The sequence below is a fragment of the Sander vitreus genome, chromosome 8, assembly GCF_031162955.1.
Source record: "Sander vitreus isolate 19-12246 chromosome 8, sanVit1, whole genome shotgun sequence".
Taxonomy (NCBI): domain Eukaryota; kingdom Metazoa; phylum Chordata; class Actinopteri; order Perciformes; family Percidae; genus Sander; species Sander vitreus.
Window position 1 is genome coordinate 7,263,765 of NC_135862.1, and position 14,029 is coordinate 7,277,793.

The 14,029-nt window shown below is 38.2% G+C and overlaps 1 protein-coding gene across 1 annotated transcript; it reads left to right on the top strand.

Annotated features, from left to right (window-relative positions):
• Positions 1 to 822: 822 nt before the first annotated feature.
• Positions 823 to 12,611, top strand: rnf141 (ring finger protein 141). Its single transcript, XM_078256542.1, has 6 exons — positions 823 to 910; positions 5,161 to 5,364; positions 6,333 to 6,441; positions 7,445 to 7,626; positions 9,271 to 9,378; positions 9,521 to 12,611. Exons 2-6 carry the CDS (start codon positions 5,234 to 5,236, stop codon positions 9,669 to 9,671), a joined length of 681 nt encoding a protein of 226 aa, XP_078112668.1. The 5' UTR covers positions 823 to 910; positions 5,161 to 5,233; the 3' UTR covers positions 9,672 to 12,611.
• The last annotated feature ends 1,418 nt before the right edge of the window (positions 12,612 to 14,029 follow it).

The following is a 14,029-nucleotide window of genomic DNA, read 5'->3' on the forward strand; positions in this document are numbered from 1 at the left end:
GGTGTGATGATATTATTTAGAGGTAACACTGAACTACTTCCTTCTTCTTGTCTGTTGTCATTGAATGACACAATAATAGGGAAAATATGTCTTTTATTGAGCCCTTCAACCCGAAACAGAAGGATCAGATCCCTCTTTTCAAAAGGACATTGTCACCATCCCATATGTTACCCATTACTGGGGAAGATTTGTTTAAAAATATCTGGTGGAAAAAAGTTTGGACCTTACCTTCAAGATATTTAATCACAAACAAACATCGAGTTGTCTGTTTTAAACTTCTTCATAGGTGCTATCCAGCTAAACATCACTTGGAAAGACTAAAAAATGACATTGACATTGACTGCTCTTTCTATGGAGTTGATCGTGAAACAACCATACACTTATTTTGGAGCTGTCCTTATACTGTCACTTTTTGGAAAGAGTTTGCCCAAAATATCTGCTGTAACATTTCTGTCAACTTTTCTCTGGTGTACAAAGTCGTGCTGTTTTTTGTTTTTTTTTTATCATGTCTGCATTCTAGAACATCATCAATCTTTTTGTTATCTGGGCAAAATTTCACATTCACACCTCTATTTAAAATATTTATGAATGAAATGCTACAATAAGTACAAACTATTCAGCACTCTACAAAACCTAAAGCCTTAAAGACTCTTGATATTTGTAAATGTCTTAATTGCATGAACTGCTAAATTATTTAATGTATTTTTACTCTTTCATATTTTATGTACATCCTAACCCCCGGTAAATATGTATTTTGGAATTCGTCATTGTACTTGATTTGCAATAAAGATAAAAAAAAAAAAAAAGAATAATAAACTACGACGTCATCAATCAGCGCCAGTGTTGTGTCAACAAGCTAGCCGTCGGTGAAGTTTGAACGCCAACTCCTACCTCTAATGTTGAGTGTTTGGTAAGAAAATAACCTTCCTTTTTCTCATATCACGACTAGGATCATATTTACATTTCGTATCTTTCTTGCATTACTGACTGGTTAGTGAAGTGCAAAGTGGTGCGGCTCCTGTTGACAAGTATGACGCTGTTGCTTAGCTAGATTAGCAAGTCGTGTTTGAATTGAGGTTTGTTGGTGGATTGTATCTAAAATGATATGTGTTTTAAACGTGTATTTAAAAGAAAAAGAATGCTGCTAATTCACCACAGTGACGGGTAAAATATTTAACGTTTAGCTTACTGGTCAGATGGACGTTATGACACAATGCTAATTTAGCTAATAGAGTTGACGTCCAGCTCCTGCGAGTACGTCATGCATTTGCAAGGGAAATGGAAAGAAGTTCCCTTGTGTATTCAGTTGTTTGTCAGAGTTCCCATTAACGATTAAAGCTTAAATTGTTTTACTGACATTTGTTAACTTTAAGATGAAGTGGAGCGTAAGACTTTGAGCCATGTCTTATCACCCAACGTCACTCTCCTATCGCACTAATGCTGTCTTGGCTCAATTGGAGCAAATCCCTGCTGTCAGGTCCCCAAATCTCAAAGAAAAAACCTTCGCTGAAGATTGGAGACCGTTAAAGTAGCATTGTTAATGTCTATATTTATGGGACATCAAATATGGGTTACATACCTTTTGGTCATGCAGTAGAAATGGTCTGATACCATTTTTTGCTTCCCGATACCGATTCCGATACCGAGTACCGATCCGATACCAGTGTGTCATATATTTTATTATGTTTTAAGAACTGTATACTACTATCCCTGTATGGATGTGATATGATTTCTATCTTTGTTGTCAGTCTGGGTCAACTCTTTGTGAAACATGAATGCCCCAGAACCTTCTTTTATTATCCAGTTTGACAGTCAGTTATAACGGAAAAACAACATAAATAAACTACTTTAACGTATTTTTTCTTAAGGGCTTTATTCCATGGTATCGGATCGGTGCATAAACTCCAGTACTTCCCGATACCAGCGTTTTAGCCAGTATCGGAGCCGGTACCGGAACATCTCTATCATGCAGTATGTTATCAAGTTACTGGGCAACATCATTTGGTTTGTGTAATGTGATCTAAGTTCAGTCACTCTGACTGTTTTGGAATTTCCAGCTTATGAACTCATGAGACAGTGGTACCCAGGTGTCATTGAGGTCAGTGTCCAACATAAGCTCATAACCTTTTTCAGGCAGAGGAGTACTTCAGCTTTGTGCCTCCGTAGATGACGGGAGACGTAGCAGCTGTATAAGACGAGTGCTGCTCACCCTGCCAACGCCATAGAGAAAGTAAACACATGATTTTTGATCATGGCTGATTTTGCCTGTGAGTTTAAATACACCTTTATGAAGACAGGGAATTCAGAAGTTGGGATGACACTGACACTGTACTGTGATCCTATAAATTCTCCTCAATTGGGAATTCATCAAATGCTCCTGTGTAATTCATCAAGGTCTCCCGAATCTTCTTCACGTATGTGAAATGAGTTGTGCTGCTCCTGAGTTTTTAAGTTAACACTGACGAAGACAATGTTTTTTTTTTTTGTTTTTTTTAATACGCTCATTTGTTTATGAGCTTGGCTATTGACTTTTGAATTTTGTTTATTTTTAGTTTTTAGTGACAGCTTTTGTGTTTCCTGTAGTTTTATCTTTATATTACATGGGCTATCTCTCGACTATTATCTAGTATCTGAGAGGTTGTAGCTGTTACAATAAAGACAAGAAAGAAACTATCAAGAAATGGTGTGAAGAGAAATACAGCAATAAACCTAGTAGGTTTTGCCTGAAAAGATGTGAGTGTACGTGGCTGCAAAAAAAAATATAACCAAAGCCTTTAGGGTATCACAAGATGAGCAGCCCTATCTAATACTTTCTCTCTGTACATGAGTCAGTATTTTTCTTCATGGAGGACAAGGGGGAGTGGGGTATGAAGTTATTGCAGGCAGAAACATTACATATTTCCCTCAGTATTCCACCTAATTTGAATGGGAACACACTGAGTTTATAGAGCACTTAGGGGATCATTTGCATGCCAGCTATAACCGGACCTAACTTCCATCAGAAAATGTTGAAATAAATAATTGGTTTTGCAAATTTTTTTCCAGTTTAATATGCTAATTAAATACTAATTAAAGTAAGCAAATCAAATCTGTTAATACACATCTTAAGTTCATAAGTAAATATTGACACTTTTTTTTTATATATTTTTAATACAATACTGTATCTCATGCTTGCTGTTCTCTAGCACCTTCTGTCAGATTTGTATAATATACAGTCAGGTCCATAAATATTGGGACATCGACACAATTCTAATCTTTTTGGCTCGATACACCACCACAATGGAGTTGAAATGAAACGAACAAGATGTGCTTTAACTGCAGACTTTCAGCTTTAATTTGAGGGCATTTACATCCAAATCAGGTGAACGGTGTAGGAATTACAACAGTTTGTATATGTGCCTCCCACTTTCTAAGGGACCAAAAGTAATGGGACAGATTAACAATCATAAATCAAACTTTCACTTTTTAATACTTGGTTGCAAATCCTTTGCATTCAATTACAGCCTGAAGTCTGGAACGCATAGACATCACCAGACGCTGGGTTTCATCCCTGGTGATGCTCTGCCAGGCCTCTACTGCAACGGTCTTCAGTTCCTGCTTGTTCTTGGGGCATTTTCCCTTCAGTTTGTCTTCAGCAAGTGAAATGCATGCTCAATCGGATTCAGGTCAGGTGATTGACTTGGCCATTGCATAACATTCCACTTCTTTCCCTTAAACTCTTTGGTTGCTTTCGCAGTATGCTTCGGGTCATTGTCCATCTGCACTGTGAAGCGCCGTCCAATGAGTTCTGAAGCATTTGGCTGAATATGAGCAGATAATATTGCCTGAAACACTTCAGAATTCATCCTGCTGCTTTTGTCAGCAGTCACATCATCAATAAATACAAGAGAACCAGTTCCATTGGCAGCCATACATGCCCACGCCATGACACTACCACCACCATACTTCACTGATGAGGTGGTATGCTTTGGATCATGAGCAGTTCCTTTCTTTCTCCATACTCTTCTCTTTCCATCACTCTGGTACAAGTTGATCTTTGTCTCATCTGTCCATAGGATGTTGTTCCAGAAATGTGAAGGCTTTTTAGATGTTGTTTGGCAAACTCTAATCTGGCCTTCCTGTTTTTGAGGCTCACCAATGGTTTACATCTTGTAGTGAACCCTCTGTATTCACTCTGGTGAAGTCTTCTCTTGATTGTTGACTTTGACACACATACACCTACCTCCTGGAGTGTGTTCTTGATCTGGCCAACTGTTGTGAAGGGTGTTTTTCTTCACCAGGGAAAGTATTCTTCGGTCATCCACCACAGTTGTTTTCCGTGGTCTTCCGGGTCTTTTGGTGTTGCTGAGCTCACCGGTGCGTTCTTTCTTTTTAAGAATGTTCCAAACAGTTGATTTGGCCACACCTAATGTTTTTGCTATCTCTCTGATGGGTTTGTTTAGATTTTTCAACCTAATGATGGCTTGCTTCACTGATAGTGACAGCTCTTTGGATCTCATATTGAGAGTTGACAGCAACAGATTCCAAATGCAAATAGCACACTTGAAATGAACTCTGGACCTTTTATCTGCTCCTTGTAAATGGGATAATGAGGGAATAACACACACCTGGCCATGGAACAGCTGAGCAGCCAATTGTCCCATTACTTTTGGTCCCTTAGAAAGTGGGAGGCACATATACAAACTGTTGTAATTCCTACACCGTTCACCTGATTTGGATGTAAATACCCTCAAATTAAAGCTGAAAGTCTGCAGTTAAAGCACATCTTGTTCGTTTCATTTCAACTCCATTGTGGTGGTGTATAGAGCCAAAAAGATTAGAATTGTGTCGATGTCCCAATGTTTATGGACCTGACTGTATATAACCGTCCGTCAGGGCTTTAAAAGTTGAAAATGACCGAGAAATTTGGTTCAGAATTGTGTGGCATTTAGGTTATTTCTACAAGACACAGCAACAGACTGAGAGAGCAGTCGGGTTTAAGATACTCTGTTGTAGATTTTTAACCTGGTTCCAGACGTTTCAATCACATCTATGTTTTCAGTGATTCAAATAAAATAAGAAATGAGTAAATGCTAGATTGACGTCACCCAGGGAAATAAATATATAGACTGTCACACACTGACAAAACAAGTGACCTTTTAACTGTGTATTTACCACCAGGCTCTGCAGAACTGAATGAGGTGCAGCTTTCTGCCAGTGCTGTTTCATAAGTGCTGCTGCTGCTGCTGCCAGGATGGGCCAGCAGCTCTCAGGTCAGATGACTCATCTGCCTGAGAAGCTGGTGAAACACGCCGGACTGGTACGTGACAGCGGCTACCTAACCTACGAGGAGTTTCTGGCAAGAGTGGCCGAACTTAACGAAGTGTAAGTCACAGTCCGTACCAGACAAATAGGAATAATAGATGAAAACATACAGCGGTTTTCCAGTTGATGTAGTCGAGGGACAGTGGAATGAACATGTATAGGCCAATGACTGTGAGGAATGTTGACTTGAGTTATCTCACGAAGAATACCTGAATGTAGGGTTCAAAATCAACTTTTCTGTCCACCAGTCAAATGGCTAGTGAATGTTCAAATTGTACCAGCCACTCAATAGATTACCATTGGTTTTTTGGCTGGTGAGTGAAGCGAATCTACCAGCCACTTGCATATTTACCAGAATTGGGCTGGTGGATGAATGCTTTGGATTTTTAAGTGCTTTTCTTTTTGGCTTTGTAGGTAAACCTTTCTGACTGAGAGATAAACTCAGCACAGCTAGCTTCAGTACTAGTCCACCATCTACAGTAGGATTTGGTTCATCTTATTCCCCAGACACCAATCCCTGCATCTATCAATTTCATTTTTGTTTACTAGCTCTCAGAGATAGTAACTGAGAGGCTGGAAAACATGGTTAAAGTGAGTTATTCTCAGCTGTGTGACAAAAGAAACTCAGAATGTACATATCATTTGGATATATTTTAATAAAATCATTTATGCAGCATAATGTAAGTGGTTAAAAAGTCTATCATCCCGTCTAGGAATATCCAGTTCCAATCTGCAGATTTGCGATCTGAACCGATCCATATTTTGGATCTGTATTCACTCTATAAAGCCCAGTTCACAGCGGAGAATTCAGGGTGTGTGAACAGCACCGAAACTGCAGAGTGCACATAATAGTCAACATACTACACATACAGCAACATACTTTAAATTTAGGAAAAAGCTAAATGTAGCAATGCTACTTTGTGTGTGTTTGCATGTGTAGCTGTGTTTATAGCTAAACACAGTAAAAATTATGCAAAATGGTTTATTGAGTTGAACGTACATTCTCTCTTTTGCTGGATCTCTCTCAGTACGGCCAAGCTAGCTTCAGGACAGCAGAAACACCTGCTGTTTGAGGTTGAGCCAGGATCCGATGCCACGGCCTTGTGGAAGGTGGCTGTCAGGGTCCTCTGTACCAAGGTGAGACCAAAATTACTTTTTGCACACGCATCACATGCCAACAAAAGCATCTGCCCACACATTTGTTTTTTGTGAAAGACCTACGTGGGTGGAGAAATTGAACCTGTACGTTTTGATTATATGTGGGAGAAAGTGTGGTCAGGAATATTATTGAGTTTATGTGTGTCTTCTTAATATGGTTACACCAGATTAGTTTGTAGATATACCTTTACCATGCATGTTGGTCTTTTTAGAATCAAACAGTAAATGGTAACAGGTTTAGAACCTAATCTAGGATTTTTAAATATAGTAATATGTTTGTTTTGAACTTGGGCTATTGACTTTGTTAATTTTTTTCAGTTTAAGTGACCGCAGTTTTTTTTGTTTCCTATAGTGAAACAATGAATCTATAAAAGAAATGGTGTGAAGGGAAATACTACAATAAACCTAGTAGGATTTTCCTGTAAAAATGTGAGTGTCAGTGGCTCCTAAAGAAATATAACCAAAGCCTTTAGGGTAGCTCGTATCACAAGATGAGCAGCACTATCTAATACTTTCTTTCTGTACATGAGTCAGTATTTTTCTTCATGGATGACAAGGGGGGGTATGAAGTTATTGCAGGCATAAATATGACATATTTCCCTCAGTATTTCACCTGTTCTCATTGTGGTTGAGTCATTCTGCAATTTAATTTTAATTGGAACACGCTGTTGAGTTTATGGAGCACTTAAGGGATCATTTGCATGCCATTTATAACCAAACTGTACCAAACAGAGCCAAAACTGAACTATGAGTTTTGTTCCACGATGATTGAATGCTATTTCAGATGGTTTCATTGACAGTGCTTTGACAATTTCTAGACATAGAAAACACCAAATTTAAAGATGTAGCAGCTTGAGTTAACACTTGCACTATCTGTCAAAAGCCCACACTGGTTAAACCCAACTATTTAAGAACAGTGTAGGATTGTGACTGCCTGTGGACGTACAAACAGGATACTGTAATTGGCTTTGCCTTCCCCCAGATCAACAAGGAAAACGGTATGTTGGAAGCATCACGCATCATGAACCTGTACCAGTTCATCCAGCTGTACCGTGACATCACCAGCCAGGCTGCTGAGGTGCTGTCTGCAGAGGGCGCCGCCAAGGGCCCGTCTGCCCAGCTCCCCTCCACAGACTCCTGCCAGGCCAGCATGTGGATGGGCAGGTACTGTAGGTGCACATGAAGTGGTCCCTGAAACAGTCAGAAACAGACTCCATGTCTGTATGTATCTTTTTCCTTTTAAATGAGTTTTTATTGGAAATGAACAGTTTAATTTACATTCAATGTTTCACACATATGTATTGATTAATGGCCACCACATTTCCATCAGGAGTTGGCAAATGCCAAAAACAGATGAGTGAATATCGGACTGACTTTCATCAGGGGGCCAGAAATACAACTCCAAATGAATGCTAATGTTGCTCAATCAGTCTGCTGGACACATTTAGCATAACAACTTCATAGGGTTGAGAATATGCAATGTTGTGTTTTCAGCTTCAGCCCCCAAGTGGCCAAAGAAATCAATTAATGCAGTTTTCACCTACTCACCACACAGGCAGGGCTCCAGACTAACTTTTTGTCTTGGTTGCACTGGTGCGCCTAACTTTTTTATTTAGGTGCACCAGCACAAAATTTAGGTGCACCCAAATCTTTCCTGGCGTTGCCTGCAACGCTGAATGGTGATACACGATATATAGCTCTGTATTTTTTTTACAAAGTGGGCTAAATGTTCAGTTTTAAGTCAAAGCCACTTTTCACAAGCTCTTTTATTAAAACAGATTGTGATTAAAATAAAATACAAAGACAGGGTTTCCTTTATGAGTTTGAAAATATACAGCTGCAACACATGTAAATTAAAGTTATCTGAATTAAATAGCCTAGGATATATTAAAATACATATATATATATATATATATATATCTATCTCCTTCGCTTGTTTTCAGCAACAATAACAGACTGATTAAAAGAGAAAGAGGACGCCCGGATAGCTCAGTTGGTGTATATATAGAGGTTCGACTCCGACCTGCGGCCCTTTCCTGCATGTTATTCCCCCCTCTCTCTCCCCTTTCATGTCTTCAGCTTTCCTATCAAAATAAAGGCCGAAATCTTAAATACACACGTCTTGTGTAGGCTATGAAATGTCTGTATCGTCACTGCGCTGCATTTTTATGAACTATATATACATAGCGCACTATGGAGAGACTAGGCACTATGTCTCTCCATGTTGCAGGTGAGCCGCGTGAGTGAATGGGGGCGGGGCTGCGCGGAGGAGAGATCCAAACACAGGCACGGCTTTACAGAAGGAATGGGTCACGTAACGCAACATTAAACCATATCGATATAAACGACATCGCTTCGTTCGTGGAGACGCAGCGGATACGAGGACGTTAGGTGCAGCGGTGCGACCTAGGAAAAATCTTAGTCGCACCCTTACAAATGTTGGTCGCACTCTAGAGCCCTGCACAGAGGTCAGTGCTGCTGGACGACAGAAAAATGGTTCTTAAATGTCCCAAAGCGACTTAAATGATGGATTATACAACTTATTTTGCAGCAGAATGAATATTTATCCCCCTGGATGAATTGCCATCCGTAGAAGGAGCGAGGGGGCAGAAGGGAGATTTTTTGCATTTTCATGTCATTTTATAACACTGAAAGATATTTTTTCTCAGGCAAATTCTTTGATCGCAAGCCATCAAGATTCATCCAACATCAGGCATTTCATTCTAAAATAATATTTTTTGGAAAAAGTGGATACCTTACTCCTTAGAAAATAATTGAAAATCTTTCTTTTTTTGTGTGCTCATGCAGAGTGAAGCAGCTGACCGATGAGGAGGAGTGCTGTATCTGCATGGATGGAAAGGCCGACCTTATTCTTCCCTGTGCACACAGCTTCTGTCAGAAGTGCATTGATAAATGGTAAGGTGATGGATTAAAGCTTGAACGAATTTCAATAAATCTTCTATTGCTTTGTAATTCATGTTAAGTTGTCCTAGAGACAATTTAGTTATCCATGATATGAACTAACAGTAATGATTACACACTCTTTCTGTTTCTGCAGGAGTGGGCAGAGCCGAAACTGTCCGATATGTCGCTTGCAAGTGACTGCTGCCAATGAATCATGGGTAATGTCTGATTTCCCCACAGAGGACGACATGGCTGGCTACATACTCAACTTGGCTGATGAGGCGGGTCATCCACACAGGCCTTAACACACAACACAATGGGCCAATTAGATGACAAGAGAAATCGACCCGCACCAAGTAGACACAAAATGTCACATTCACTGAGGAAGAGATTTTTCCTAAAAAGCAGAAGAAACCAGCAGGGTTTCCTACTTATTTTGTTCTTATTGACCAGTTCGGAAAATTAAGTCCTAAACAAAATCCCAGGATGCTTTTTGTAACCACAGTATTGTAGATGTGGTACTTAATGAGAACTGTGTGTGATAAAACGTCTGAAGTTATAATTCAGTATTTGTAAAATGATAAATTATAATCTAATAATTTAACACACATAATAACCAAAAGTACAGGTCCTACAGTAATCTTACATCAACAATCCTACATGGGAGGGTAGGGAAGACTTGCGTTGGGATAAACTAGGCACTTTATTATAGGAATCCTGATCCTCATATCATGTTGATATGAATGGGACAAAGGAGGTGAATTAAGGTAAGACTTCATATTCAGAAATGGTAGATAAGTATGGCTCATATATTCATAGTCCTGAAATTGAAATGAAATGAATATTTCTAGAATACGCTTATTCTCCTTCAGCATAAAGACTAGAAATGGGGTGGGGGTGGGGGGGTTGGAAACAGTTAGCCTGGCTCTGTCCAAGCGTAACCAAATTATCCTACCTGCATCTCTAAAGCTCACTAATTAACATGTATCTTGTTTGTTTAACCATACCAGAGCCAAAGTTTCAAACAAGCTTATGACGTGTTAATTGAAGTGAGCTTTCGAGGTGGTGATAGGTGGATTTTGTTACCGTTGGACAGAGCCAGGCTAGCCGTTTCGCCGTGCCAAGTATCTATGCTACACTAAGCTAACCGGCTGTTGGCTCTAGCTTTATAGTTAACAGACATACATGAGAGTGGTATCAATCTTGTCATCTAACGCCGCCAGAAAGTAAATAAGTGGTTTTTTTCCCCAAAAAAATGTCGTGCTTCAAGTGCAAATCTAAGACACAAATGTTCTGGTCAAACTGTAAAACCAAATTTACTTCTCACTCGTAAAGCTGTTCTGTCGTCTGTGCAATGTAACCCTGCATGTTTATATCCCACATGCCTTATGAGCCGTGTAATGTCAACCTGTTCTAAAGTGATGTTCTGATCCAGTTCAGAACCTGATGGGAGCAGCTGAAGACACACACACACACACACACACACACACACACACAAATTATAGTCTTGGGTGTACAGAACTAAATAGTTTTATATAATTTAAAATGACTTGACTTGCTGTGGTGTCTTCACTGATGGAAATTACCACTATTTGTCATGCTGTTCTCATCTTTTTACTTTGTACATATTTTTTTAATTTACAGTAATTGTATTAACGTTATTGTAATCTGATTGCTGTAGAAGTACTTTAGTTTACACTCCAAAAGGACAAGTCTTGTCTTTGTTTTGCTCTGCTCTGTCATGCCTATGACTAACACTTACTGATTTATTGAGATAGGGGGCTTTTTAGTTACAAATAAACTCTTGTATTATGTACAAATGAAGTAACGTAGAATTTAAAACCACAAAATAGTTTTATTTAAAAAAAAGTATTTCTGACCTGATTTCCAGATCACATAAATCACATGAAGCATTTTTAGTTTAAGGACTGGTTGTGATTTATAAGGACTGGATCTGTGCTGAACTATTTAAAAAAAAAAAATGAAAATATATTGAGCATCATTTTAATTTGAGTGATGAATTTCTATTTTACTGAAATCTAATGTATTATTTAAAGTTGTAAAGATATGGAATGCTGATTTAGAGTTTTGAGGTGTGACATTCAGCGAGTTAATCAGTTTCACATTTGATCACATTTAGATCATTTAACAGATTTTTCCAATTATGAGACAGTAACGTACACAATTATTCAAGACTAAAGTAATTTAAGTTTTCTAACTTTACAGAATAGCCATTTCTTGTACAGATATTTGATTTCTCTTCATTTAATGGACCATAAACGTGAATTTTAAATTTGAACAAAAGCAATTTTTGGTTGTAGATGCTGACAAATCGCACTTTGAAAACTCACTGTAGCTGTCTTGGTGTTTGTGCAGTACAACAACAGATGATTTTATCTCTGTGGTGAAAAATATCTGACACTGTAATCCTTTTAGCAGTACAACCCAAAATGTTCAGCCGTAGGAGACTTTCTTCATTTCTGCGTGGTCCATTCAAAATGTATGAAACAAAGTTGTAATAGAATGAGAAAATGTTTTTTTCATAATGGATTACTATAAAGCAGGGGTCACCAACCTTTTTTAAACTGAGAGCTACTTCATGGGTACGGAGTCATACGAAGGGCTACCAGTTCGATACACTCTTCTGAAATAACAAATTTGCTCAGTTTGCCTTTAGTTATATATATGATTATTAATGATAGTCATCTATGTGAAGACACTGATCACGTTAATGATTTCTCATTATCAATAATTATAAACAATGACTTAACAAGGTGGGAAACAGATAATATAGACACTGATCACGTTAATGATTTCTCATTATCAATAATTATCAACAATGACTTAACAAGGTGGGAAACAGATAATATAGACACTGATCACGTTAATGATTTCTCATTATCAATAATTATCAACAATGACTTAACAAGGTGGGAAACAGATAATATAGACACTGATCACGTTAATGATTTCTCATTATCAATAATTATCAACAATGACTTAACAAGGTGGGAAACTGATAATAGCAATATTCAATTTTCATTTTTAGAACAGGCCTGAGGGCTACTCATGTGGTCCTTGGGGGCTACCTGGTGCCCGTGGGCACTGTGTTGGTGACCCTTGCTATGAAGCATCTGATCCTACATACACACATCAGTTTGCTGAATGAAAGGAGTCGTATTTAAATTGAATTGATTCATACTGTATTGTCCTTAATAAAGAGATACTCACTTTTTGCACTTTAAGACTGTTATGTTTGATTGAAAGAAGGATGCCTTTTATTTCCTGAATTTATTTAAAAACAAGTTGTATTACTGTTTATTAAGAAATTTAACCATTTCATTTAAAAAACATGCAAGAAAATATTAAGCAATACTGGCAACACTGGGGGAAACTGAGTAAGAAGACACCGCTGGACCCAACTTTAAAACGGTCTAAACTGTGTTTTTAAAAGAAACATTAATACTATTGTTGTAATAGTTTACAACAATGGATGTATTAAGAGAACATGGATGGTGTGGAAGGAAAAAAATGATGCGCCATCTTTGATTTTTTAGTCATTGCTTTCAAATACAAAACTTGCAAACAAATAAGTCTAAGCAGCATACAAATACAATATAGGAAATTAAATAAAACAATAAGAAAACCAAGCAATAAAAACAAGAATATCAAATAAATCGATGAATTAAATAACCTTATAAATTAACAAAAAATTAATTGAATTAAAATTTGATTTTGAACGTGCCTGATGGACTTTAATGAAAGTCCCGCGCTTCCATGGAGAACGTCATGGGTGTACGTACGTCAAAAATGTTTTCCTAGGATGGCGAGGGCTTTCCCGCCCTACTCTCCATCTGATTGACTAGCTAGGACTTGATGGCTGCTTTGGTTGGGTTGGTTAAATTTAGGCAAGAGGAGTGCGATTGGTTAGGGTAAGAAAAGTCAGGGTAAGCCAATCAGAGGAAGAGTAAGGCAGAATAGGGCGGGACATTCCTTTGCCATCCTAGGAAACACAAATTCGCCTATCGTTCACCTTAATACATTCACGTACACATCCATGCCGTACACCCCGACGATTGACTTTTTTTTTTTACCTCCTGATGTGTAGCTGAGAAGTAAACGTTTACCTCCCCTCCGGTGATTTGTAATTATAATGTATCAACGTTTATGAACATTAACTACGTGAAATGGGTGAGTTTACGTAGCTATGTAACGTTAGCACTATAAGACCGAGCTACGCACTAACATTACTGTATCTATAACTGTGCAGTAACTTACCAGGGCTAAGCTAGCTAACTGCTAATGTAAAACCGTTTGCACTGATTAGCACCTGTGGACAATTGACACTGTAATGGCAGTGTCTTCTTTCGAAAGTATATTTCCCTAGCTAATTGATTAGTAGCTAGCTTAGCCACCAATGTTACAGGAGCTAACACTACTCTTAATGTTTTGCCTGCCCAATGTGTAAAACAAATGGAATATACTCTAATATATTTTTACACGAATGTAAGCTAATGTTAACGCCAATTTAATTAACCCGTTTGCTGATGTTAACATTAGCTCCAAAACCATATTGAATTGGTGTCAGGTTGCCCATCCAAAATAAATCTGAAGCTACTTTCTGCAAATGTTTGTCAACACGTGTGCTACATGGACATTAGGT

Bases quoted from the DNA above. Each gene is read 5' to 3' on its own strand.
- rnf141 (XM_078256542.1), top strand. From the start codon at position 5,234: ATGGGCCAGCAGCTCTCAGGTCAGATGACTCATCTGCCTGAGAAGCTG. The intron at 5,365-6,332 runs GTAAGTCACAGT...GATCTCTCTCAG, and splicing joins GTGGCCGAACTTAACGAAGT to TACGGCCAAGCTAGCTTCAG. The intron at 9,379-9,520 runs GTAAGGTGATGG...CTGTTTCTGCAG, and splicing joins CAGAAGTGCATTGATAAATG to GAGTGGGCAGAGCCGAAACT.